We start from the raw sequence: 27,441 nt of genomic DNA, 5'->3' as shown, positions 1-27,441 counted from the left end.
TAGCCGAAAGCATGTATTCTGTTTGTGTTCTAATTCTGATTGAAAAGCCTGTTTGGCTGCAACTTATAGGGAAATATCCATTCTTTCAGAGTCTAAAGAAAATTTTGGATTATAATGAATCTATTGGCATTATCAGTTGTGATCTCCCTAGGTCAAAGGTTAGCCAAGAATAGGTGAGTTTACCCTTGCTTATAAAACTTGGGAGACTTCATTAACTTTTTGGTGCACCCCAATATTTTGGGAATGGAGTTATCACATATACTGCAAGCACTTAAGATTCTCTGAAAGTATATTTAGGCTAGATATCTTTCTTGTATCTTTTTCAATCTTATCTCAGCATGAGGTACTCAGTTTTGACAATGGGAAAACCTTAGAACTCTGGATTTAAAAAAAAAAAAAATGGAGATGGAGTGAGGAGAGATAAGCAGTAGAAGAGATCATCTTTAGGACTTACTTGGCCAAGTATGGTAGGGGACAGGGGCATGGCTGACAGAACCGGGGAGGTCCCCTGATGGAATCTCCAATATAACCATCTAGGCATTTCTCACAGTTCTCTCCTGTCGTGTTCCGTTGGCAGTGCTGTAAGACAAAAGATAGGAAAATTGACAAAGACACAAAAGAGATTTACAGATAGCAAATCTGGGAAACAAGTGATACTTCCAGTAAAGAGGATGTCAGGCTCGACTAAATAGAGGATGTGTATTGGTACTAATCATCATGAAGAATACTCATGCTAGAAAGTGCGCACAATGATGCATGACTTAGTCCTGGATTTTTGTGTGAGCACTAGGAGCCTGGGACTCTCTTTAGAGTTTGTGTGCTTGTTTCAGTGCAGAATGCTAATCAGAATGATCAGATTCTGGATATTGTGGAAGCATCAGCTTGCTGACTTGGAATGAATATGAAATGGGGGGAAAAAATCTTCCTTGTGCTCACCCATGACACTGGGAACAATTTAAGGAGTTATGATAAGCATGTCAAACTCGAGGCCTGCGGGCCACATGTGGCCCACAATGAATATTTTTGTGGCCCAGCCAATGTAACGATATGTAAGAACATTTTAATAAAAATTTCATAACTTAATTTTTACAATATCCTGTTACACATTAATTATTAATAACGAACTACAACATTCGCTAATGACTGATTATTATGACCATGTTGCATTCATTTCCCTTACTCGCCTTAAACGCAGGTGCACCATTTCTTTCCACTAATATTTGCAGCGAATATTTTAGCAGCTGGTTGCCAAGTCATTAGTCTTGGACTGACTTGTTTGGTGTGTGCAACAGGAAATATTTCGCTTTTGGAGAACAAGAAAAATAGGTTTATTTGCGTTATGCTTATTAATTTGTGCAGTTATTCAGTGTCTGGTTAGTTAATGTTCAATAAAAAACATTAACTTTTATTAAAATGTTCTATTATTTTATGTTAACAATTACTTCTTTCAGCCCTTTGTATTCAGTATGTCTCTATCAAAATAAACACACCTTTCTAAGAAAATTGAAGCTTTTGTTTAGTTGTGGCCCACATAAACTTAAACCTTGTTTATTTGGCCCGTGTTAGCCTTTGAGTTTGACAAGCTTTATTTATGGGCTTGCAAGAACAAAATGTGTCACTCTGAAGTATAAATGTAATGGAAAGTAGATAAAGAATATTCTGCTAATGGACGGGTATCTTGTATAGGACATACAAGAAATAGTAAGCTGGTTTATTTGTGTGATTTATCCATTTGTTGTGAGGGTAATTAGAAAAAAGCACAAAACAGGATGATTTTTCTGCCTAGATGCCTGTTCATCACTTGAGATCTTTATCTGGTCTCAAAACTTCCTCCCTGCTGCTCCTCTCCTGCCACTGCACACATTATGCTGTTCTCATCTGCTCCCAGCTTGTGTCTTTAACCAGTGCACTTCAACTTGAATGGAGTAGGTACTCATAGCTCTTTGTCCAGAGGATGAGTTGATTTCTGACTAGTACTCTGTAAGTCACATGTGTCAAACACAAGGCCCGCGGGCCAAATCCGTCCCGCCAGGCCTTGCAATGTGGCCCGCACTGCGCTGTCATCACTGCACTCCGCTGTGTTTCCATCACAATGACAGTTTATGACTGTTCAGTAAACCATTCGGCCCGCGATTTAGGCTGGATTTTAGATTTTGGCCCCTTCTCTGATTGAGTTCGACACCCCTACTGTAAGTGATGCTAGTTCACTGGTAGTTTTCTCCAACTGGACTAGCCTGGATTGCACAAGGCAATGCCATTAACATTATGATATGTTTATCTTTGCATTCACCAAAGTGTTTAAAGGTTCAATAGGGTTAGAATCAGAATGCCATTGAAGAGACACCCTCCTGTTTGAGCAATTCCCTTAGTAAGACCGATGCATGGAGCTTCAACAGAATTATTTTTTTTTTCCAAACAGTGCTCTGTGAGGAAGCCTGAGGAAGGCAAAATGGAGCAATAGTAGGCGGAACTCTGAGATATTTAATCTTTACATGCTATGTTGAAGCTCAAAATAAAATAATGGTGAGGCCCTGCTGTGGACATTTTACATAGATTAATTAATTTTCACAATAATTTTAAGGAAAGTTACATTTCCTCCTCCATTTTACATATGAAGAGATGACAGCACAGAGAAGTGAAGGACATTGCCCAAGGTCAGGCAGATGGCTAGGCTATTCATTCCCACATCATACGGCTTCTTTAGTATGTTGGAGAAAAGGCTTCTTTAGAAGAGTCACAAAATCATTGCATCAGAAGTTGTCAGACTATGTTATGAATAGTTTAAGTTTCAAAGAAAGTACAGCTCCCTAGTAAGAAAAAAAAAAAAAAGAGGGATACGATTGTCGGCAAACTCATTAGTCAACAAAGCCAAATATCAACAGTACAACAATTGCAATTTCTTTTGAGAGACAAAAACTGACTTCTGCACATGGGCCACGAAGTTTCAATCGCACTATACTTGTGCACCTGCACATGGTATTTTGTGGAAGAGCCACATTCAAGGGGCCAAAGAGCCGCATGTGGCTTGTGAGCCGCAGTTTGCTGACCACTGCTATTGTGCAACAAGCTATCCTAGTTGAACACCCTTTGCATATTTAATTAGTCATCGTTGGCTTCTGATAAGAATTATTAATATGTTAGAATGGAATTTAGGGGATAGTTCAGATTGCCTGATAGATGAATGAAAAATAAAGTCTGATGTGCAGAAACAGGATGTTAGCATAGTTCACTCATAGTTCTTAACACTGTGTCTTATGCTAAGTCAGTTATCAGAAGAAGAAAAAATGAAAGAAAAATTGCCAAAGGAAGGATTAGTCAACTGATGTCTGGAGCAAATAAAGGAAATTAACACTCGCCCAAAGCCAGCTAAAAACTAATGGCAATCTCTCATCCCATGGAAAACCAATAAGCCTTGTCCAACTACCAGGAATCTAAGCCATAAGCAATCTGGCAGGGCTACTTGTAGACTGGGGTCAAATTTGTCTCAGTCCTTGTTGGACAGATGAAGCCCATCTGTGCAGGCCATTCTTTGTGCCTGGAACGCCTATTAAGCTGCAGAAATGAGCTAATTCCCAATTCTGTCCCCTTATGGCTCAACAGATGCTTTGGATTCCTTGTCAGGGCTCTAATTCTGCCATAGCAGCCACAGGAGCAATAACCAAATCTCTCCAGCCTCTAAATGCTCAGAGTGCAAACACTGACTTTCCTCATCTGTCTCCTTTTAAAGGGTTTATAATTAAATTTCCTAAAAGGCATTGATGCACAGTTTGGGAGGTTGGCAGAGAGAATGCTAGAAGCAAGTACTGGCTCTTCCATTTTTCAGCTGGTTGATTTTGAACAAGTCACTTGGCCTTTCTGGGTCTCTATTCTCAGAATCTAGACTAGAAGGCGTATAAGGGTTCCTCTAGCTATGAAAATTGTTTAATCTGATATTGCAAATATCCCTTTACTTTCAATGCTCTGCCACTTAAAAAAGAAACAAAACAAACAAAAAAACACCCAGAAAACAAAAATGACAACAATCAATGAGTATGTTGTTAGAAGGGAAGAGTTATTTTCAAATAAACCTGACCTCACTCAAAAATGTAAAAAGCATTCTGAATCTTTGGTCAGTGGTTAAGAAAGCTACTATATAAACAACTAATTGCACATTGATAGTAGGAAGGCTATTTGGATACCAGCTGTGTCTCCTTCTCATTAGAAGTGATATCTCTTACTGATTTGGCCACAGTGCCAGCTTAATGTAGGAAGAAAGCCTGAAGGATCAGATTAGCCTTGGTGTGGTTTGTCACTTTCTTTGTGCAAGACTATAGTCTATCAAATCTGTGTTTTTTAAAGTATGCCCAGAGAGGTAAAGACTATTTTCATAATAATACCTAGATTTTATTTTGACACTCTAGTCTTCTCATGTGTGTAAGATAGAGTCCTTTTGAGGCTACAAGACAGGAGATATCACCACAGATTGATGCAGAAGCAGATATGAGATCTAGCTGCCTCCCATTAAACCAGACATTAAATATACTCTCAATATGTACATTTTCATGCAATGGATTTATTATTGTTGTTTTTCAAATACATTAATAGAAAATATTATTTAAAACTTTCCATTTTAAATTTCAGATGCTGAAAATATAGATATAATCCACATAAAGAAAAGTCGCTTGGAAAGCTGAATAATTCTTACAAGTGTAAAGGGCTCATGAAACAGAGAAGTTGGAGATATGCTGCTCTTTCTGGATTAGTGATTCTCAAAGTTTAGTGTGCACATGAATGCCCCAGGCATCTTGTGAAAATGCAGGTTCTGATTAAGGAAGTCTGGACTATGGCCTGGGTGTCTGCGTTTTTAACAAGCTTCCAAGTATCGTCAATGCTTTTGGCCTAGACCACATGTGTCAAACACAAGGCCCGCGGGCCAAATCCGTCCCGCCAGGCCTTGCAATGTGGCCTGCACCGCGCTGTCATCACTGCACTCCGCTGCGTTTCCATCACAATGACAGTTTATGACTGTTCAGTAAACCATTCGGCCAGCGATTTAGGCTGGATTTTAGATTTTGGCCCCTTCTCTGATTGAGTTCGACACCCCTAGCCTAGACTGTACTTTGAGAAGCAAGTGTCTGGCTAGTTCCTTAGCATTGAGCCTGAGCCTGAGTCCCTAGCATAACAGACATTACCTTTTCCTGAAATAGTGACTCAAGGGTCTCATAAATTATAAAATCAAAGGTTTGTGCAATTTAGTTATTTTATCTATCAATTCGTTCATTCACTTAACAAACCTAGATTAAGCTGATATCCTGATAGATAATGAGCTGACTGTTACTAAAATGAAAAAAAAAAAGTTGGTCCTTCCTTTCATCAGCTCACAGACTTGTGAAGGAAACAAAGATAAACAAGGAATAAAATAGTGTTTGTGCTCTGAGGTATGCATTCAATACATTCCTGTTGTGGGACAAAGAGGAGGGAAAGATTCTAGCTTTTCCTGAGGAACTTAGAGAAATTTAGATTGTGACATTTGAATTAGGCCGTGAGGGCTGAGCAAGAACAGGGAGAGGCAGAAAACAGGGAAGTACAAATGGGGACTCCAAGTACAAGAGCACCGAGTGAGTTTGGATGGCAGCGAGGTCAGTGGGGCTGGAATAGAAAACCTTGAAGAATTTTAAAAAGGCTAATGCCTTGATTGGGTTGTGTTTTTGAAAGGCGTCGCCATTGCTATTGAGGAATACCTACACATCAGGGAAAGAAGAGTTTGGAGCAGGCATTCCTGCCACCCGCCATCTCTCTGTTCCATAATTCCTTCCTGAGCCTCCTTCTGGAGTTTTCCTGGGGAACCTGCCATCTGCACTAGAGTTGCCTGGCTGCAAGACTCAGCTGAGAACTCTTTCCAATGTGTTCCCGTTCTGATAAGATGCAAGGTGGCCTTTTCGAAAGACACCAATGTATGTTGGACAGCATTAGTTAAGCCACTTTTCTGCATTTGATAACTTAACATTCCTCTTGTGAAAGAAGTTCTAAGCTTTTCTGATATGTCCAAAAATGGTAATATAACTTTATCTACTCTATTTTATTGTCAAAGGTCATACTAGTAGTTCCTTAAAAGCAGCCTGTAAAATATAAGCTCACATTGAAAGAACTAGAAGCAGTTGAGAGAAGACAAGGCATTATAAACCTTAAATAAAATAAAATAAAATAAGGCCTTTTATTTTTAGTTTCTTATGGAAGATGAAAGGCATGAGTTAGGCCAGGTGAACTGCAGCAACTGATTGAAACTCTGGTGCCTGCAGTGAGCTGCAAGGAAGTGTTCCTGTGGAGCTGTTGCTTTGCTGGCTCCCTGAGAGCTAAGAAGGAGCTGGGGCTACAAAGCAGGAGCTGAGACACTGGCTATGGTTGCCCAGATGGCCAGAATTGGGATACAAAAAAAACAAATAAATATGAGTTTGATTCTTGTGTAATACCATCCTATAAAAAAAAAAGGCTAATATGTAAATTGGCCAAAAGGTGGGATGATTGATGGTTATGACATGCACTGACAACCAGGGGGCAGATGCTCAATGCAGGAGCTGCCCTCTGGTGGTCAGTGCGCTCCCACAGAGGGAGCACTGCTCAGCAAGAAGCCGGGCTTATAGTTGGGGAGCACAGCGGCAGTGGAGGGAGCCTCTCCCGCCTCTGAGGGGTCCCAGACTTCGAGAGGGAGCAGGCAGGACTGAGGGATCCCCTCCACTCTGCCCAGTGCATGAATGTTGTGCACTGGGCCTCTAGTAGACAATATATTTGCCAACTAAATGCCAACATATTCTTTCTTTATTACAAGCCTCTTCTGTTCCTCCACTTGTGCTTAATTAAACACAAATTACATTTTTTGTCTTTCAAAATTAAATTTATAAGAATATGTTTATGTTTTAGCTCTGGGGGATGAGATCGTGCTTGATTTTTCCTTTGGGCCTCATGTACAGTATATATCTGTGTAGTTATTATTTATTTGTGTTTTTTTACATATATTACTTTAACCAGGGAGAAAAATATTTCCCTCCAGGTAGGGTGGAGTGGAGGAATCACCGTTAGGATGAATAAGATGGCTATTCTTCGTATCTTTTTCCATTGTTCTGTCTTGAGAAAAGTAATTGTAGGACGATCAGTAACTCCCCGAGTGTGCATAAAAGTGCTTTACACCATAGCCCATCCCCAATTTTATTAGAACCTCTTATGCCCCAGGTGCTGTGAAGGAATCACAGGATGACCGTCCCTTCAGAAGCTCATGGCTAGTCAGGGGAAAACCATGATAGCTCCTCTTCCCACAAGTGTCACTGTCAGCAAGAGCGGCTCTGTCATAGCTCTCCATAGGCACTGGCATAAGGAACTTATTTCCCTCTAATGTATTTGTCTTCCCTCTTATTGACCGCCTGACTAACGATAGCTGATGGACTTTCAAGTCCCTATTGACTTATATTTTAACAAACCAGATAACAAAGAGCCTTTATTTAGTCAAACTATCAGAGCTGTACATTATTAGTTCAAGTGCATCCATGGGATTTTCTTTTCAACTGTCACTGGGATTAAAATAACAGGAAACCGGACATGGAAGCATTAGAAAGGGGTAGATTTTGGCAGCTGCATGTGCCTACACTGCTACAGAGGACATCCTGGATGTAATGTTATTTAAGAAGACGGGGGAATACAGAAATGTCAGGACTAAGCAAAAATACAAAGACAGCAACTGTTATTGTTTGCCACTTGATTCTCTTGTCTCTAGAACAATGGCAACTGCTAGGTTTAAAATAAATGAAAACATTCTAACTTGCATTTTAATGCAAATCATGAGTAAAATAACACCTTCATGTACACACCTTGGAGCCCACTTATAATCAAAATGACCAGCTCAAAAGAACAATTATGTTAATTTTAAGGTAAATAGGTATACTTAATTAAGTATTCTTATGTTTTATGCAAAAATACTCCTGCAGTTGTGGGAAGCCTCTTTTGCCTCATAGGAATCTGAAGAACCTAATTTTCCTTCATAAGCAATATAGCTTATGAAAGAAAAATATGATCTCGGGGCACAAGTGTTTAAAAATGCCTCCCATGACTCCTTACATAAACTATTTCTGGTAAATTTTTCAATTCCCATTTTCACTGGGTTGCCAATCTATTGAGTGGAAATGGAAAGTAGTTTTTTTTTTGTTTTGTTTTTTTTTTGCTAGAAGTCTTCTAAGCCTTCTTCATAAGTCTCAATCATATTTCACTGAAGAACAGTCGATTGGAGAATTCATTTCAGTTAAGAAAAAAAAAAAAGTCTTCTGGGGGTTTGATCACAGATTACAAAGACCACAAGGCCAAAGCTTTCATTTTTATTAGCAATTTGGTTTGAATTTAATTTTTTTTAAAAAATTTTGATCTGTAGACCCGACTAACTTATAAGTTGTAAAATAGTCTATGTAACAACTGTTTTACTCCCCCAGTTTATGTGGAGTGAAGCCAAACATATGGCAAACTATATGATTACAGAGGAATTTGGAGGGGTGGTTTCCTCCTATGTGTGTTCTTTTCAGTCTCTTGCTGGCCCGCAGCAGGAAGCCAGCTGCAGAGGGTGGTGTGGCACTGACCCCGAGGGGCACGTGCACATTCAGACACACGCCTTGGTGGCCACTTACAATCATAAGCACTTTCTATGGGCTGTTTCACAGGAAAAGGTGAAGGGAAAGAAAAAGAGCTTGCTAGCAGTTTGTTCCTAGGGAGCTCCGATGTCCAGGAAAAATATTTTATTCCCACCCAAGATGCAAAGGGCCGGTGAAATCTGTAAGACGTGCCCCCGACCTACCACACAGAGTCCAGAGCCGTCCAGGCATTCGTTGGAATTCCCGTTACAGTCACAGGGCAAGCATTCTCCCGACTGGGCAAGAAAGAACCCAGCGCCACATGTCTGAAACAGATAAGGCAAAAGTATTTCCATTATGGAAACGATCAACTTTGGTCAATATTTTCTGAGAACAATAAGAGGATATGATTATGAAACTATTTCTTTACAAAACATGCAAAAGATTTATACTACTATTCAGGGATAGGAGATGTATATTCAATTTTCTGTTACACACTTTTCCTCTCTTCTTTCACTTTGCTGGAAATTAGGAATAACTTTAATAGTGTCCCATCATTGTAAAGAAGAATAAGAAAACTTTAGGTAACAGTAAACGAGAAGAAATGTTTTTTTCCAAAACAAAACAAAACAAAACAGGAAACAAAGCCATGGCTATTCGGATGGGGAATGCATCATGTTCCCTATAAAAATGTGGGAATTCAGAGATTATCGGCTATGGTATAACAATTTAGAGCTGTGTCTTTTATTTGCTTGGGCTATTTGAAAATTTTTATCTTTTCAGAACCTACGTGGGCAGTGTTGCAAAATATTATTTATCCTCACAACTCTGTGAGGAACACATTCTTTTCCTTCATTTTAGTGATAAGATAATTAGACCCAGAGGTGGTTTGTGGCGATGTTCCTGTAAACCAACTTCCAATGCACAAAGATGAATTTTCACCAGTGTTCCAGCTGAGAAACTTGGTGAGATTGTTCCTGGTTCATGCAATTGGTTCATAGATATGTATTTTGTGTTTCTGTCTCAATGATGTATGGTAGAAATGGCCTTATAGACCAGGAAGTCTACTCCCTGCCCACCAGACAGATTTACATCTCAAGAATTTCAGACAGATAAGAATCTAGGTTATCACAAACTTACAAAGTAGATTTCACATCACCACCTCACCCCCACCTCTAGCCCCCAACTGACCCATTGGAGTTTGTGCTGTCTAGGCTACCAGGAAATTTTTCATTATATTTGGCGGAAATTCCTCCGATGGCTATGCAAACCCATTTCCTCCTACTTTTTTTTTTCTCTCTATAAAGAAGGAAAAAAATCAGTAGACACCATTCACAGTATAAAAACACCACCAGTTTGGATCCTAAAATTAAATTATAATATATTCCATTTGGATAAATTTTAATAGAGGATAATGATATTAGCCCATGAAGAAAAGGCAAAGAAATACCATTTTACTAAGTGGGAGACAGGAAGGCTGAGAGAGAACAAATTTATAATGTATAATTCAGAGTTTGTGGATGATAGTAAGCTTTTATCTCAGTTTCCACTAGAGAATGAAAGAGAGGAAAAGGTGCTAAAATTGCACTGGAAACATTTGATTTTAGACCATCTAATTTCATGTTTTTTACTTTTGTTTCAAAATATAAAAACACTGCTTTTCATTGTTACGTAGTATATACAGGGTGTCCCCCTCAAAATACACACACTTTGAATAATTATTAATTCCAATGGGTTAAATCTGGAAAAAAAAAAAAGAAACATTAATTAAGCTATCAAAAATGTATGTGAGTACATTTTTGGGGACATATATATGCTATATACTTACACATATATATTTTTTCTGAGTTTTCTATATGTAGATGTGTCTTACACTTCTTCATTGTATTTAAAAAATATATCTTGGTTGTGAGACATAAAGTTGATTTTATGATGTGAACTGTTTCTACTTGCAGTTTGACATGAAGAACATTTTAATTATAAAAGATAAATGGGTAAAAGTAGTGAGGAGATTAGTATTAATCATCTTAGTAGCTGCCAAAAGAGTGGCTTTTGAGCTCCCTGACCATGTTACAGACATCTGGGGAGCTTCTGAGTCAGTAGTTCTGATGGTAAAGCCAATGAATCTGTATTTTTTAATAAGATACATTTTGCATTAAAATATTACTTTAATTAATTCTTCTCCCCCAGCTTTATTGTGACATGATTGACATGTAACATTCTATAAATTTAAGGTATACAATGTGTTGATTTGATACATGTACATACTGCAAAGTGGTTACCAACACAGCATTAGCTACCATCTCTGTCATGTCACGTCATCACCATTTCTTTTTCTTTTGAGAACATTTAAGATTTATTCTCTTAGCAACTTTCAAGGATTATTAACTATAATCACTTGTACACTTTGACCAGCCTCTTTCCATTTCTTTCATCCCTGACCCCAGCCTTTGTAAGCACCGTTCTGCTCTCTGTTCTATGAGTTCCAATGAGTACGGCAGAAACTGGAAGTGTATTTGCAGCAAAAAAGCACACTGATGATGGCAAGGAGTCTGGGAGTGATGCCTGGAAACAGTACATGAGATCTACTTGTGCCATCAACTACGGTAAGAACCATCAACTCAAGTTTCAGTAAAGTTGTTTTAAATTGATATTACTTTCAGTCTTCTAGGCATTCCTATAGCACTTTCTTCTAAAGAAGACAAAGAAAATTAAAGCTTGCCCTGGATACATGCATCATTTTGAATATGACAGTGGCTAATCCCTTATATCCCCAAGGCTCTGACTAAATCAAGACTAATTTTCTAAAAATAAAGTTGTCACAACATAGAAAAAACAAACAAAAGAAACCCCCAAAAGTGGTAAATTTTGTATTTTAGAAGAGCTTTAGTTCACAGAAAATTACAACAGATCTGTTCAGGGTGTTTGTTTGTTTGTTTGTTTGTTTGTTTTTATTGTCCCCCAGGGGCATTCTGGAAGAATATGGGACACTTCTGGCTTGCCATAGGGAGGGCTTGATGGGCATGGTACAGTGAATGAGAGTCTCACACAATAAAGAGTCCAACACAATACTCCTTTAGGTTAAAAGTCTATTCCTCTGAACGCACAAGCTAACTTCATTTTTCATGTTAAACGCAAAATGTTTTTGCAAGCTTTTAATATGCAATGCATTTTTCAAGTACACAACTACCATATAAATCAAGGAAAAATTGTTTGGTTCTGCATCATATCTCAATACGTAAGTGCTAGAGCATGACTACAGAAGGCAGAGCCCAGCGAATTGTCAGGAATACAACAGCTACAACTGCATGCAAACACAGGTGTGTTGAAGCAGTGATTCCAATACACCAGCATTTTTAGTGTGAGTGATGGACGTTTCCCAACATGGAAACTAACTTGATGACATTCTGAATAAAACAAATGTCCCTCAAGGATTCCAATGTGTGACCAGATTTGGAAGGACTGCTTCCAAGTATCACTCACAGTGCCTTGTACATGCTAATTACTCAACGAATGCTTGTGATTTGAATGATTTATATCAGGATAGGAAATCTGAGACAGATGTGTTGTTGGAAACCAATGGTTTTTACTGCTAATCCACCCACTGCTTGCTGTTTGTGCTGGATTTGGTCTCCAATCTTTCTCAGCACAGTCCAGATAGCCATGTGTGGACTGGATGTGTGCAAGAAGAAGTCTTATATTATGCCAATTTTAGGAGGAAACTTCACTCTGAGAATCTGTGGTTATCCATTATTCACTCCCCAGGCCCAGACCTTATGTGAAGGATGACTTGGCTCCAGTATCTTCTACTGAAGGAGATGGGAAGAAAAGGGGAGGCAGGAATAAGTTTGTGTGAAGCAGTCATTTGGCCTCCTGCCGAGAGGGTGAGATTGAGGGGTGGAAACCTGGCCAACTCCTTTCCTGCTGGGTTTTGTACATCTGAAAGGATTATATTTTCTAATTCATCTATTTAGAGGGGAGGCACTGTTTTTAAATTCACATAAAGGCACTACATAGGCTAATGGGAAACCCTGGTCATAGGGAGCTTCTGATGCCATTACTAGAGCCCACATACTTGGATGCCTTGGTCCTTGTGAGGGAGAAAGAAAATTTTCTCTCCACATCTAGCTTCTTTTGGTTGGTCTGATAATCAAACAGGTATGAGACAGATTAACAAGAGAAAATAACCAAAACTTAATTGCACTCTTACATATGGGAGCCCCACATATACAAGAGAGTCAGAGACCTCACATGAGAGCCTCAGAGACAGAAAGGGAAAATGGAGTGATAATGATATGCTCAGCTAAGGGACACAGTGAGAGCCTTGGGGCTTAAAAGGGAAGGGTGGTCATGTTCAGGATGTTCAATAATTGGACGTTTGCCCTGCCCTATAGATAGGCCATAGAAGGTTCTTTCTGGTGATAACTCTTTTTAGGGCTGAAGTTCTTAATTTAAATTCTTTAAGAGAAGAGTAAAATTTTGTTATGAGATTGCAGTATCTTGATTGTCTTCAGTTCAAAAGAATTTACATGTCAAAGTATCACCTTTTGGGAAGGCCTGTTCTGAACTCCTCTAACCTTGTGCTGTAGAACTTTAGAGTATTTAGAGAACTTAAATTATTAAGTGGTTCTGTTAGCAGTGGCAGGAAAGGTACCAGGTACTAGACCCATAGGGTCAGACTGGACCTGGATTCAGCAACCTCAGTGCTTGAGTTCTCGCTAGGAAAGAATTCAGAGTCAAGACTCAAAACTATAAGAGGACATTTCCATTTATTTGGAAAATTGCAGAGGTGGAAGTAATTTGTAGAAGAAATGGACTTCAGCAACAAGTTATAGAGGCAAAGGAAGGGCCCTAGGAGCTTAGGAGTGAGGAAGGTAAAGGTAATGTCTGGTGTGGGGAGGAGCGGGGAGAAGGGGAGAGGAAGGGAAAAGTTGCAAGCTTGTTTTTGGAAAGTGTCCTTCCCCTTAAGGGTTTTAAGGGTGGAGATTTTAGGGGAGGCCCCAAGGGAAGATCTCATTATAATATTCAGCAGCTTTCCAGGTGTGTCCTTTCAGGCTCTAGGTGTCCACTGATTGATTGGTCAGTTCCAGGGCAGGTGTCATTATATTCAATACAGCTGATCCTAACATCAGCCTTGGGGTGGCTGGTTTTATTGCTTTTCTGGGTCTGGAGCTGAAATACAGCTGAGGCCTAGATGTTATCTCTAGGAAGGAAATGTCAGGGGATCCAAACCACATGACCAATATGCCAGAGAAGTAAGGTCACCCCTGGGGGCAAGGTTCCCCCCTTCAATTGTCCTTCACTAGGCATTCAGGACTGGTGACTTTCTGTACCTGACCATCATCTTTGCTCTGCTCACCTACCAAGGTTCAAGAAAGTTTGAGTATTCTCAAGGAAGAGCTTTTCATTTTCTATAGAAAAGTTATCATTCCCCCCACCCCCAGAAAGTTGTTAATTTTTATTGAATCTCTTATTGAAATTCTATAGGAACTGATAAAATTGGCCTTTGTCATATTATTTAAAAGGTAGATCTTTTCAAGAATAAAATAAAAACACTTTTTTGTTTTTGTTTTAGTTTTGCTCCTGGTTAACAGTCTATTTGCTAAGTAATTTCAAGACCTGTATTTTTTTAGAGGCCTGCAAACAATGAATAGTTTTAGTGTCTATCTGCTTTATTTTGGAATAGTCTCCAGAATTTACTAAACAAAGACAATGCTTATAAATATTTATGTATCTGAGCAAGAGAAAAAGTCTTATAATCAGTTTTTAGATTCCACAGTCTAAAGCAGGCTGAAATGGAAAAAATGTAAGCTCCAGAAAAAATATTACAAAATAGATACATACTTGAAACATATAAAGTTATTAATATACAAAAACCATTGAATAGGGATGTTTACTTTTAAAAAAAGCATTTCAGCCAAATGTCATTTGACCAATGAATTGCTTTCCACTAAATCATTTCATAGACCTTTTACAGTTTTCCATTATTGGACCACTTTGTTATTATATCTTTTCTTCTGCTCTGACACTAAGATTGGATTAATCCATAACATTTACTTCTGCTTTTAAAGAATAAGAGTGAAAATTGCCATTTACTTACTTGGTTATGATTAGTGTAATGCCTGGCATGGAGTAAAAATCAATGGCTGTGCACTTGACTAGGTTTACATTAATAGAAATTAGAACTAGATGGAATTTTAGGAGTAAATTAGTGTGATATGTCTATGTGCCACTTATATTTAAAGAACCTGGGAATGATAATATATGTTGATATCATTGGAGAGGGCATTATTTCCAGAGGTCCAACATGCAATCATCATATTAGTTATTTCATAAGATGTGATTATGATGATGTAAGATTATTTATCTTTAACAAAGAGAATAACATTTATATAGCTGATTGATCATTTTTTTCCTCATTAGAAGAAGTCCCCTTGGGAACACTAAACTTAAATCAGTAATACTGTCATTATATTAAACATTTTTGTATTTTTCTTAAAATTCTTAAATTGTTCTCTTTTGAGGTTTAGTTCAGTATGTATCCCTTAGGTGCAGCAAACTGATAAAGTAAGTTATAGTAACTAAATAAAGTGAGTGCCAAACTAAGTAATACCAATTTAGATGGAAAACTTTCACAAAAATCTCTTTGTGTTTTCCAAATATTGTCACAGAGGAGCTAATTAACTGGCCACAAGCCACTTCTTTTGCATAGACACTAAATTTCTGAGAGCTTCAGAATGTCTATTAAAAAGCCTGATTGACTAAATAAAATGCTCTAGTAAATTTGCTAGAACGCTAAGGCCCCAATCATTCATTAAAACAGACTAGCTAATAGCTGACAATGGTAAAAACTGATGGGATTTAGGTCTCAAGTGGTGATCTGAGGGTGCGAGACACATTTTGAGATCTCCAATAGGTACTTATGTCCCAGAGAATCACACCGTAATCTTCAGCTTCAACAAACAACAATGGATTGATTAAAATAAATTCCATTATAAAGAGCATATTTATAATCCTAGTGCCTATTCTAATAGGATCTGACCTATAATTGAAACAGATATTTGCATTGTGTCTTCAACCTAGGATCTACAAACATTTTACAAATGTTGACTCATCTCACTTTCAGAATTAGACTTCTAGAATTTTTATTCATAATATTTTGCTTAATTTACTGAGGCTCAATGGGAAAGCATTAAAAAACAAAACAAAGCCTCCCCAAATTCATGCAATTGTGTGAAAGTTATTACTACTTTCAAATTAGCATTTTTCAAATGTAACAGCACACATTCAATTATCTTTCTTTTTTTTTTTCTTCTTAATATATTTTATTGATTTTTCACAGAGAGGAAGGGAGAGAGATAGAGAGCTAGAAACATCCATGAGAGAGAAATATCGACCAGCTGCCTCCTGCACACCCCCTACTGGGGATATGCCCGCAACCAATGTACATGCCCTTGATCGGAATCGAACCTGGGACCTTTCAGTCCCAGATCGACGCTCTACCACTGAGCCAAACCGGCTTCGGCTATCTTTCATTTTTGAGCTTAGGTTTTTTGCCCTGTATATGATGAATCCATTTCTTTTGTTTCCAGGAAACAATGATTTTAGTTCTAGTTGTCAGCTTAAAATGTAGTCACCTTGCCGAAACCGGTCTGGCTCAGTGGATAGAGGGTTGGCCTGGGACTCAAAGGTCCCAGGTTCGATACCAGTCAAGGGCATGTACCTTGGTTGCGGGCACATCCCCAGTGGGGGGTGTGCAGGAGGCAGCTGGTCGATGTTTCTCTCATAGATGTTTTTAGCTCTTTATCCCTCCCCCATCCTTTCTGTAAAAAATCAATAAAATATATTTTAAAAATAAAAATAAAATGTAGCCACCTTATTGTTAAATATTATGTGCAGTTGGGAGCTAAAACTTTATGCCTTGATTCCGAGTCCATGGGTTCTGCACATTGCTGATGTTTATATGCTTAAATATTAGGCAGATTTAAGAATCAGATAGTATTATGGAATCTTCCAGTAAGGTCCAATAGTCCAATTTAATTTATTACAAATAGAAATTTATCCTTTGCTGGAGAGGAGTTACTTCTAAGAACATATGCATTTATTACATGGGTAGGCATCTCACAGGCCATTTTTTTCTGTGCCTATAAAAATAAAAGATAAAGTGTCTGGGAGGGAAAACAGTTCTGAATTAAGCTATTGATAACTTAGGTTCTAAATGTTTTTATGTAGGGCTTAACAAGCCCTGATTGTTCATACACAAAGCTGTTCTCAAAGTGCCAACATAAGTTAAATGTATTATGCAACATGCTCCGGTTAGCAAAAAGTTGGCTTCTTGATTGAATTTACTTGAATATGGAGAGAATTACCCATGTATCCTCCCTTGGGTGTCTTTGAGCTCTTGTTTGCGCAATTGAAATTCCCCACATTTCAATAGGCGAAGTTAAATTTTAGGTTTTGACAGTGATTTCACCATAGCTTGATTAGGAAAGTGGTTTCAGCATTCCTCAGAGGTTTATCCAGTTCAAAGGTTTTTCTTCTTAAGACTGACATGGTAAACTAGGGCATCAGCTAAACACGACCTGTTTCTCCTAGCTGGTTCTCCGAGCTTCCTTTGTACATATTGCTTGGGATTCGTGTCTGCCATGCGTTTGGCCAGCTTGCAGAACACTCCAGCTCTCCATTTAATCACCAAATGAAATAGAGGCAGTGATTCAGGTCCTGAGGAATTCTGAGGCATGCAGAGCTGTTAAGCCAGGCCCCTGAACTTTGAAAAGCGGAGAGGTATTTATGGTGGCATTTATGTTGCATTTATGTGAACGCTCCTCAGCCCTTTTCATGGGCCTTGTGCATAACCTCTCAGGCATGAAAACCAGTGCTCCTCTCAAAGATCCCAAACACTGTTCTCAAACCCTGCATTTGATCACATGCTTCTTTGGACGATAGCTACCAACAAAGGCAGCCTGTGCTGAAGTACTTAGCAGGCTTGCCAATAAATAGCTCTCTTTAGTTGTATAACTAAAAGGGTCGAACAAGAAAGTTTAGAACTTTAGAGCCCCCCCCAAAACCTAAAGACTTTTGTTGTAAAATGTTGGGTTTGGGATGATTATGTTCAGGAATTCTGATGAAAATATTTAAAATGTTCTCCTTGAAGAGTTACTTAAAACACTTAAGTTGCGTGTTTATAGTGGCGATTGCCACTTATATAACATAATGGGGCTTTGGTGGTGCCCTTTCCTCTCCCCTCCCCGGAATAAAATCTGCTAACGTCTGGCTTTCTGCTCTGAGTCCTCCTCACACTGCCTCATGCCACCGGCTTGTTCTTTTCAGCCCTCGCCTTCCAAACTGTGGTTACACAACATAGCCTCTGCCAGACTTTTTTATATCTGAAAACTGACTCAGTTTTATTTAATTTACTAGTTCAAATGCCCTGGACACATTTCCAAGAAAGGAAGAGATGCAGACCACAAGGGCTAGCGGTCATAATGGGTAGAGAGAAATGAGTTCAGAGCCACAGACGTTTAATGGATTATGATGTGACTCCTTAACCACTTAGAGCAGGAATCAATGTTGGGAAATGACAGGCACCTCTGTCATCTTCATCTGGGTTTCTATGAATAATCACAGCAAATATTTATTGACAGACACCAGGCACTGCAGTTCAGTGCTTTTTATAGACATTCCAATTCGATCCTGACCATTTAATGGGGGAAGGAAGGGAGGCTTGTTCCTTTTCCTTAGCTGTCCCTTTTGATGTTCTCCAAGATAACCTCCTTGTCTTTTTTTCTCTCTCTACACATTTTGTGTACACACTTTGTAACCTCAATCTCTCCCACAGTTTCATCCTCCATCTGTACTCTGGGGGCTCCTAAATCTCTCTACGAATCTCTGGTCTTTTATGCCACACTCTTGTTTCCAGTGCCTGTTAGACAGTACATCTCCAGGTCTTTAGGCAACTGGAATTGCATGCTTCCCACACTGACCTTATTGTATTCTCTCCCCGTTCTTTTCTCTGTATGTTATATCTGATAAAGATTATAGAATGTAAAAGGAAAAAGTAATCAGTTAATACTTTTAAATTACATTAATGTATTTTGTACTAATGTAGTTTTGGGAAAAGCTTCCAATAGAGTGAACCCTGCAAGGATCAGAGAATAGTTTGCACACAGAATGACAAAATTTAAGCACTCAATTCTCTGTCCTTCTTTTCATAATCATGGTGCTATCATTATTTATTTCAAATCTGCGGTTTTCAAATGGTAGGGTATTTAGTTAGAAATAAACTTACACAATTCTGTTATAAATTAACTCTCCAAATTCATACCTCTACCTGTGTTGGGGTGGACTGTAGGATGGGAAGTTCACTGAGTTAATTTCTGTCTGGAATACAATGTTTATTAAAGGTTATGTAATCAGAATGTGCTAATGTGAAACTTCCATATTTGTTATATTACTAATACTCAATGGTAACCACAGCAACTGCTCAGAACTTAGACAACAAAAGGTTTTTCTTGGAGGAGAATTTTGTCACTGACATTGTTTAGAATTGCTGGCATGTGGTGGTAATAAAAAGCAGGCTGAGGTTTAGTAAGTTTTATTATTGTTTTTAAATTTTCTATATACAATGTGTTCCTTATTGTCTGCACCTAGGTTAGACTGTTGTCAGTTTGCACTCTACCTCTGAGCTATTTTCCCAATTTTCCTTATCCCAATACCATGGTTTAGTTCAGGGTGATGATGTATCACTTCTGATAAATATAATTGCTTCCACTCTACTCTCTTGATTACCAGACTTTCTTCCCTCCAGTTTAATCTTTACTACCAAAATTAATTTAAAAAATACACATCTGTCATATTACTTTTCTGCTTCAAACCTCCCATTGATTCTTCATTCATTAATTGAGTACATAGAATTCCTTTGCATGACATACAAGTTTCCTCTTAATAATGCAACTCCAACCTGTCTTTTTAGGGTCAACCTCTATTGCCTCTGCTCTAATTAAACCATCGATCTTCTCCCCCCTGCTCCACCCTGCCCCTATCCAAATATACCATTATCTCACCCATGTTCACTTTGCATAGAGACTTACAGTTACAGTGTTTTTCTCCCCTCCAACACTTATGAATCCTTTCCTTGGCCTCAGACTCATTTGCACATCCTCTGCATACACGTGGCACTTTGCCCATACTTTATTAGAGCACATGGAACATGCTATTACCATTTTTAATTCACACTCCTATGTCTCCGAAATCACTGTGAACAACTTGGAAACAGGGATAGTGTTTGATTCATCTTTCTATCCTCGTCACTTACCAGAGTGATTAGCAAATAGCAAGTAGATACTGAAAATATTCAAACCATGTAAAAACTTTGGCAATTTGGAAAATATCACAAAAAAAAGCAATTTTGCAAATATCACAAGTGAAGATCTCCAATAATGGATGAATACTTTAAATATAATATTGAGGATAAAAGCCAGCTGCAAAATAGAAACAATACAATATTTACATTGCATTCAAAAACATGTAAAATAATATTATTCAATACATTGTGCAGGGATACACAGATGAAAAGAAAAATTATAAAGAAATAAATGGGGCCAAAACCGGTTTGGCTCAGTGGATAGAGCTTTGGCCTGCAGACTGAAAGGTCCCAGGTTCAATTCCAGTCAAGGGCATGTACCTTGATTGTGGGCACATCCTCAGTAGGAGGTGTGCAAGAGGCAGCTGATTGATGTTTCTCTCTCATCGATGTTTCTAGCTTTCTATCCCTCTCTCTTCCTCTCTGTAAAAAAATCAATAAAATATATATTTTAAAAAATAAATAAATGGGGATCTAAGAAATCAGGCCATTTAAGGGAAAAGGAGGGGAATGAAATTAAAAGAAGGATATATGGGCTTCCACTATATTGGCAATATTTTGTTCCTTAAGTTACATGGAGGGGATAAAATGCTTGTGAAAGAAGGAAAGAAAAAAATAAAGGGAGAAAAGAGAAAAGGAAAACAAAAGATCCCACTTAGGTTGGCTGGATATTGGTTTCCCATGTCTAGACCTGGTGAGGTCTCTCTAAACCATCTCTAGGAAATGACTAATGTGGTCTTGACAATAGATTCAGATGCTTGTGCATAATTTCCCTAACTTCCTTGTTATTCACTTATGTATTATTACCATTACACACTGTTAAAAAAAAATAAGCAAGTGAACATTCCTTTCTTAATTTGCTCTTCCTTTGTTTTTCATCTTACAGCAAGCAGTGACTACCCCCCCACCCCCTTACCCCCACATGTCTGCATCTGTTCCACTGTGCAGCCAGAGGACTTGAGGCACTTATTCTGGTTCAGGTTTACTCACTGAAAGCAGGGGTAAAAGATTCTCAGAGTAATGTACACGACTCTCGTTTTCCAGGGTCTGAGAAACAAAAATGTTAGAATCTAAGTAAGAAGGTTTACAGACTGGATTTCTGTTCTAAGAGGGGGAGTGGGGGTCCAATCTCAGAGAGCCCTGTCTCCTCAGGGATTGAGACAGGTGATAATGGGAGTTCCCAGCATCCCTGGTTAGTATGGGCAGAGCATGGCAGAATGACTCACCAGCTCTGGTTAAAGGTTGCCTTCTCCAGCCCATCTGCAGCTGAGAAGGGGGAACAGGGCAAGATTGTTGCAATGATTCAAACCCAATGAGGCTGAATTGTGGAATTTAAGATTTTTGTTCTCATAATTTGCTAAATATTTCGCCATTATTCCCTTACTTGAAATAATTCGTGAACTGAAACAGCTGGTTGCAACAGATGCTTTTGGAAAAGGTTCCCTCACCAGAAAGGAAATGAAAAAAAGCCATGGATTTGTCACTGACCTAGTCCATGTGGTCAGCAACCTCATTAGTCAACAGAGCCAAATATCAATAGCACGACTGAAATTTCTTTTGAGAGCCCAATTTTTTAAACTTAAACTATATAGGTAGGTACATTATTATTATTAACTTAATTAGGCTACTCCTACGCTGGCCTTTGCTAAAAACTCAAGGGGTCAAAAAGCTGCATGTGGCTTGCGAGCTGCAGTTTGCTGACCACTGACCTAGTCAATCAGTTAGTCAGGGGCCTGCAGGAAGAGAATTCACCACAGAGAGCCCCAATGAAGAAAATGAAGATGGAGAACATATGGATGGTTTGCAGAACTGTGGACAGGTTAAAGCATCAAGGAATGGAGAGGCTCCTGAGGCCCAAGAAGCAAAGGCATCTGTTACACTGATCCAGGAAGAGGCTAGAGCTGGGGAGGAGAGGCCGCTAGGGAGCTGCAGTCCTGAGGTTATAGCTTTTGCCAAGAGCCAAAGCTGAGGCAGAGAGGGAATAGGGAAGAACTATCCACCTCTCTCTTCTCCTCTGTTCTGGCTCAACATGGCTCAACACAGGAGCCTGAGTGCTGCAGTCCATAGAGGTTGGCTTCTGGAGACAGAGCAAGGCAGGCAGGCAAGCAGGCAGAGTAATACCAGTTTATTCCCCATAGATTCTAGAATCTATGGGGAATAAACTGGGGTAGGTGCAGAGTAACCAACACACACCCTCATTCCTGGGGGTGTGGCAGGAGTACTCAAATAACAGTAGGAGATAACTGAGCTGCCAGCTTTTTACTTGGAACTATTCAAATGGCCCAGTAGATGTGAGAAATGACATCTGATGGATTTTTCTCAGACAGTCTTAGGCTAAGGGCTCTTTCACATAATCAAGTTGTTTTCACCAAATCTCTGATGGTTCACTAAAAATGTTAATTTACCAATTAGGGTGGTTTTAAACCTTGAAACAGAAGCAAAATCAGTGTTTGCTAGAAACTTGTTAAAGGTGATACCAGACATTCCTGTGGCTTTGTGGATTGAGCTAGAACTGGGCCAAAAGTTTAAGACTATTCACATCCTGCTGCTTTCTAATCACACCTTCCCTGTGGCTCCACTTCTCGCTGTCTTTGTTGGTGGAGAGGAGTGTGGCTCCTTCCTGGGTTTTGCCTCCTTAGAGAGCCCTGTTCTTCAGCCTTCCTCAGGCAAAAGACTCTGACACAGGCCAAACCATAACCACATCCATTAGCTCCTCCAACATCCTGATCTGACCTTTACATTTCATTTAAATTCAATCAACTCTTGGGCAATAATTATTCTTCGTTGAAATGAAAATGTATTTTTAGTTGTATTTAGTCCAAACATTAATTTGGTGTTTCATTAGGGGCCATTGTCAAGACAAAACATGAATATATATATGTGCATTTTACAAGACAGATTATTTTTGGAATAGCTTGTAAGGGACTAAAAAGAGCTGACAAATAGAATTCTATCCATCTTAGAATTGAAATTGCAGGATCTAAAGATGGATTGCTTTTCACATATTTGAATTCTTTTTATCATAATTTATAATAATTTTTAAAAAGGTGACATACTTCCTCTGTTCAGTTGACAGAACATATTTTTAGGGAATCTAAATAGATAACAGCTTCACCATGACCCCTGAAATTACTGGCTAATTGTCATTCTTCCTCAGAAGACTCACATCAAAAGAACAGAAATGAAATTTGTGTGATTTGTCACTATATTCTCAGTGCCTTGCTTAGCAGGTGCTTAATGAATATGTATTGAATGTATCTTGTCATCACAGAATCACAGGATTCTAGAGCTGGCCCGGATCTGAGTGGTTACCTCATCTAACCCCTCATTTTAAATATTGGAAAAGTGAGACCTAGCGAAATAAGAGACTTACCAAAAGTCATCTGCATATAGCAGGTAATTGCCACCCTTAGTGGTCTTTCCACTAAACCACACTTTTTGATGACGGTGAAGCACATAATATTGAGAATTATAGGGTTGTGCTGTAGCTCATACATGTTCTGGGCTGCGAACAGGCACACTGTCTACTTCTGTCTTTCCCAGCACATCTGGGATAAAGATAATCTCTACTCATAATTATCAGATTTATCAAGAAACTAATTAAAACTTTCTTGAGTGCCATCACCATCATCAAAAGGTCTTACTACCATTGGTGGTGTGCAAATCTACCCTATGCACTGCCTTATCCCCCAGGCATGGGGGTACAGAAATGGTAATGGGGTGGGATGAAGAGTGGAGGTGGATTATGGGAGAGGGAACACTTTTAGGCCTTGCTCAGGTTTGCTCTGTGAGTCTCATTTAAGATAGGCAACATTGCCCATCAGCCCCCAGTAATTGGTTTGGCATATAGCCATTATTTTTAATTTAAAAATAACAATTTATAGCTGGTGCTTCAATTTTTAACAGTTTCTATGTAGGGCAGACAGAAATGGACTGCAAAGCAAGGCCTGTAGATTGCTCATTAGAGAAGGTGACCCCTGTTAGGAGCTGGTTGTATGACATGCAGCTGGGTTCCTGACACCTCCTTTGTTCCGCGAGGGATCTGACAGAGTCTTGGGAAAGGATGCCCCTTTGTGTAACATTCATCAGCATGTGTGCAGGTGTTTCCCTTATGAATCACAAGCAGATGTCTGGTTAGGCAGAAGGTATGACAGCTTGATATATGTCTGAATCCACCTAAATGGGAAAACTATGACCCATAAATTGTACTAATAAAATACCATCACTACAATTTTGGCTAAGCCATGAAACTAACACTTTCACCCTTCAACACTGAAGAAGGCTAGATCCCACAGTGGGTTGGTGATGTGTCCAAAACAGGATTGTATGTTGACCCTCCATGCTACCATGGATGTATTTTATGAGACAAATTTTATGAGGCAAATAACAATGAGATTCTACTCCAAGTGTTCTTATCTGTAAACACAGGCAGTAGAATGCATTAAACAATATTTTGCATCCTTACTATGTGTTAAACATCTAAAAGCCTCAGAAGAATGAATCTTCAGGCTAAGATCAGCATTCTTGAATGGTAGACTGTTCAGGGGCTCTGTTGACAGGGCCATTTCCAAATAGTTCATAAATATATCAAACAGCACTGCTTACAGAAAGCAAAGTAAATGAGTTACTATCCTGAACATTTAGCTCCTTAATTTGGGGAACTAATTTAAAAACAAGCTACTCCAACAAGTGGTAAATCTATACTAACAAAATTTTAACTAAAATATCATGAACTATTCATAAGCTACTTTATTCTTTTTAGAAAATGAATGATATTCAAGATTGGCACAGAATAATTCTTTCCTTGTTATTTGGAATTATTACCTGCGATTCTTCTTGCTAATTTCTTTATCCTAAGATTTCATTTTGTGGTTCTGATAAAATACTACCTAATTTACATCTTTATTTCATTCAGTTTTACATTTATGAATGGCATAAGTAATCTGCACATTTCTTTTTAGTAAAAATTCTGGAGGACAGTTTCAGAATCACTTCAAAATCTGTTATTATCTGTTTGTAGCTTCAAATTTTCCCTCCAAATACTGTTGTGATCCAGATAGTTATTCTGCTATCGAGTGTTTATATAAGTGAAGCTAAAATACACACACTAACATGAAAAGAAAATTACTGCAAAGGAGATGGCAATGCCTCAAGTGCTACAAGTCTATTCTATGCACTGCCTTTTTAATGACAATAAAATACTACACATTTATGAAAGGAAATGGATGGAGAAGGCTGAGACTGTTTGATTTAAAGTCATTCTGTTATCTGTCCTTTGAGGGGGGGAAATTGTGCTGATTTTAAAACAATACTCTCGTTACAGATGTTTCCAGACCCCTTCCCTGATCCAAGGAAACAAAATACCATTCAGCAACAAGCCCAGATTTAGAGATGGGGCTTGTTCCAATATAAACATTTCTCAGTTAGACCTTCTCCATGAAAGTACATAGTCAATTTTTCCATATACAGTGGGAAAGACAACACTTTTAGCTTAAAAGGCATTCTCGCCTGCAGAGCAGAGCTCCTGGACTGGATAGCTTAGGACACCATGGTTCTCTGTCCATGTCAAGCCGAATACTGACTGACTCGTTCATCAAGATTATATGACAGAATTATGTCTGAGTGTTTACATGGTACAAACAGAATTCTTGGCACTATATTTGGTTTGGTCACACATTCATTCCCTCTCTCTGTTTCATGTACCACTGTTGACCCGAGGCTTGGTTTAGGGTATGGCACAAAGAAGGCGTTCAACAAATAACGGAGGAATGCATAAATTAGTTGTTAGAGCCCCTATGATACTGAAGGCACTTGGCCAGGCTATTTGGGCAATCAGAATGTGAATAATGGACACTGCTAGCCTCCAGGAGCTTAGTGGGGACACTTAAGATGTATATATCATACGAGATAGAAAGTTCTAAGGATCATAAGGCGAGAGGCACAGAGAAATGCTGCGAGTGAGCAAGGACAAGTCACTTTTAACATGAGGGGTAGTGGTGAAGAATGGTTTGAAGGAGGTAGCATATGTGCAGGATTTTCTGGAAGGAGGAAAGCTTAAGCTGAAAGTCTGAAACGTGTAGGGAATTTTTTAGTCACTCCTAAAGTATGTTCTTTTGTGGTTGAATAGCATCCTTCAGTCTTGGTAATCTCTTTCAAGAAAGGCACCAGATGGCCTTCCTTTTGGGGATCTTCTCTGGGAGGATTAGTGTAATATCAGCAATTAAACTTGTGTGCAACCTTCTGGCTTACTGTAAGCGCACAGGGAGATACCGCTCTCTTTCTGTGCTTTATAGAAAACACTGAAGGCAGGCCCCAACCCCTGACATAACTGCTAGGTATGCCTAGAAGCCTCATTAGTTCTTTGTGGCCACCAGGATTTATGAGTGACTGTCACATAGCTTACAAGTTAGGAATTTTGGAATCAACAATAACTTCCAAGTTATAATTGATGCATAGGGAGACTGCCATCCAACTATAAAAGGACAATATTTTTGTTTTATCCTCTTATATTCTGCAATCTAATATGCGTTGTCCAAAGTGAGACGAGCAAAAGAATGGTGGTGGAAATATTTAGTTTTGTGGCTCTCTGAGTAGCTACTAGATTGATTTAATTGACTTAGCACCTACCAAGAATTAAAGTAAGAACCTGGTGCTTGGTTTTCAATATTCTACTGTCAATAGCCCAGTTAGTGAACAGCTGAAATAGAGCAAAAAACTGTCCTTATTTAAAGCTTTCACTACTATTTTGTTTTCTTTTCCTTTTTTGGCAGTTTGTAGATTTTTTAAGTGATTTGAACTAAGCTCATAAGAAATTCACACTGACTCATAACTTCGAAGAGAAAGCACATTTTCTAGAGGAACAAGACCTTATGTTAGAAGATTTAAAAAAAAGGAGAGATTATAATAAAGTCAAAACAGTTTAGATAATCTGAGATGAAGATATGTCTTAAAACTTAAAAAAGGATGCAACACTTTTTAGTTTTCAAAATAACTGAATGGAAGAGCAGGCAAAAAATATGCCCTAAAAAATCAACAATACTTATTTCCAATGAACATTTTGGTATATTGCAGGTCCAAAAACATGGGTCATGGGAACAATGTACTTCATCTGCCAAAATAATCATAAATACTTTTTGAGAGTAGAAAGAGCCCAGGCCTTTAATAAAACCCAGAGATTTTTTAAGCACCTTTCAAAAAGTATTCTCCTTCCCTGATAGAGATTATTACTCTGATTTTATTAAGCTATTTATATCATCTTATATACAGTACTAGAGGCCTGGTGCATGAAATTCATGCACAGGGGAAGGAGGTAGGTCCCTCAGCCTGGCCTGCACCCTCTCACAATCTGGGATCACTGGCTCCTAACCACTTGTCTGCCTCCCTGCCTGATTGCCCCTAACCACTCTGCCTGCTTCATCGCCCCTGCTTACCTGCTGCCTGATTGCCCCTAAAACTGCCTCTGCCCCAACCTCTGCCACTGTGGTTTCATCCAGA

The 27,441-nt window shown here is 38.7% G+C and overlaps 1 protein-coding gene across 3 annotated transcripts in view; it reads right to left on the bottom strand.

The window, feature by feature from the left end:
• The window catches only part of LAMA4 (laminin subunit alpha 4), a 122,828-nt gene that overhangs the window by 78,778 nt on the left and 16,609 nt on the right, over positions 1-27,441 (bottom strand). For all 3 annotated transcript variants that reach the window (XM_036414187.2, XM_036414189.2, XM_045572619.1), the window contains exons 3-4: positions 8,810-8,911; positions 455-579 (exon numbers count right to left, since the gene is read on the bottom strand). In XM_036414187.2, the coding sequence (XP_036270080.1) occupies positions 455-579; positions 8,810-8,911 (227 nt within the window). The remainder of the gene's footprint in view (positions 1-454; positions 580-8,809; positions 8,912-27,441) is intronic.

Source organism: Pipistrellus kuhlii, unplaced genomic scaffold (assembly GCF_014108245.1).
Source record: "Pipistrellus kuhlii isolate mPipKuh1 unplaced genomic scaffold, mPipKuh1.p scaffold_m20_p_5, whole genome shotgun sequence".
Classification (NCBI taxonomy): Eukaryota; Metazoa; Chordata; class Mammalia; order Chiroptera; family Vespertilionidae; genus Pipistrellus; species Pipistrellus kuhlii.
The sequence above is the reverse complement of the archived record's forward strand: the minus strand, read 5'-3'. Positions and strand labels throughout refer to the sequence as shown.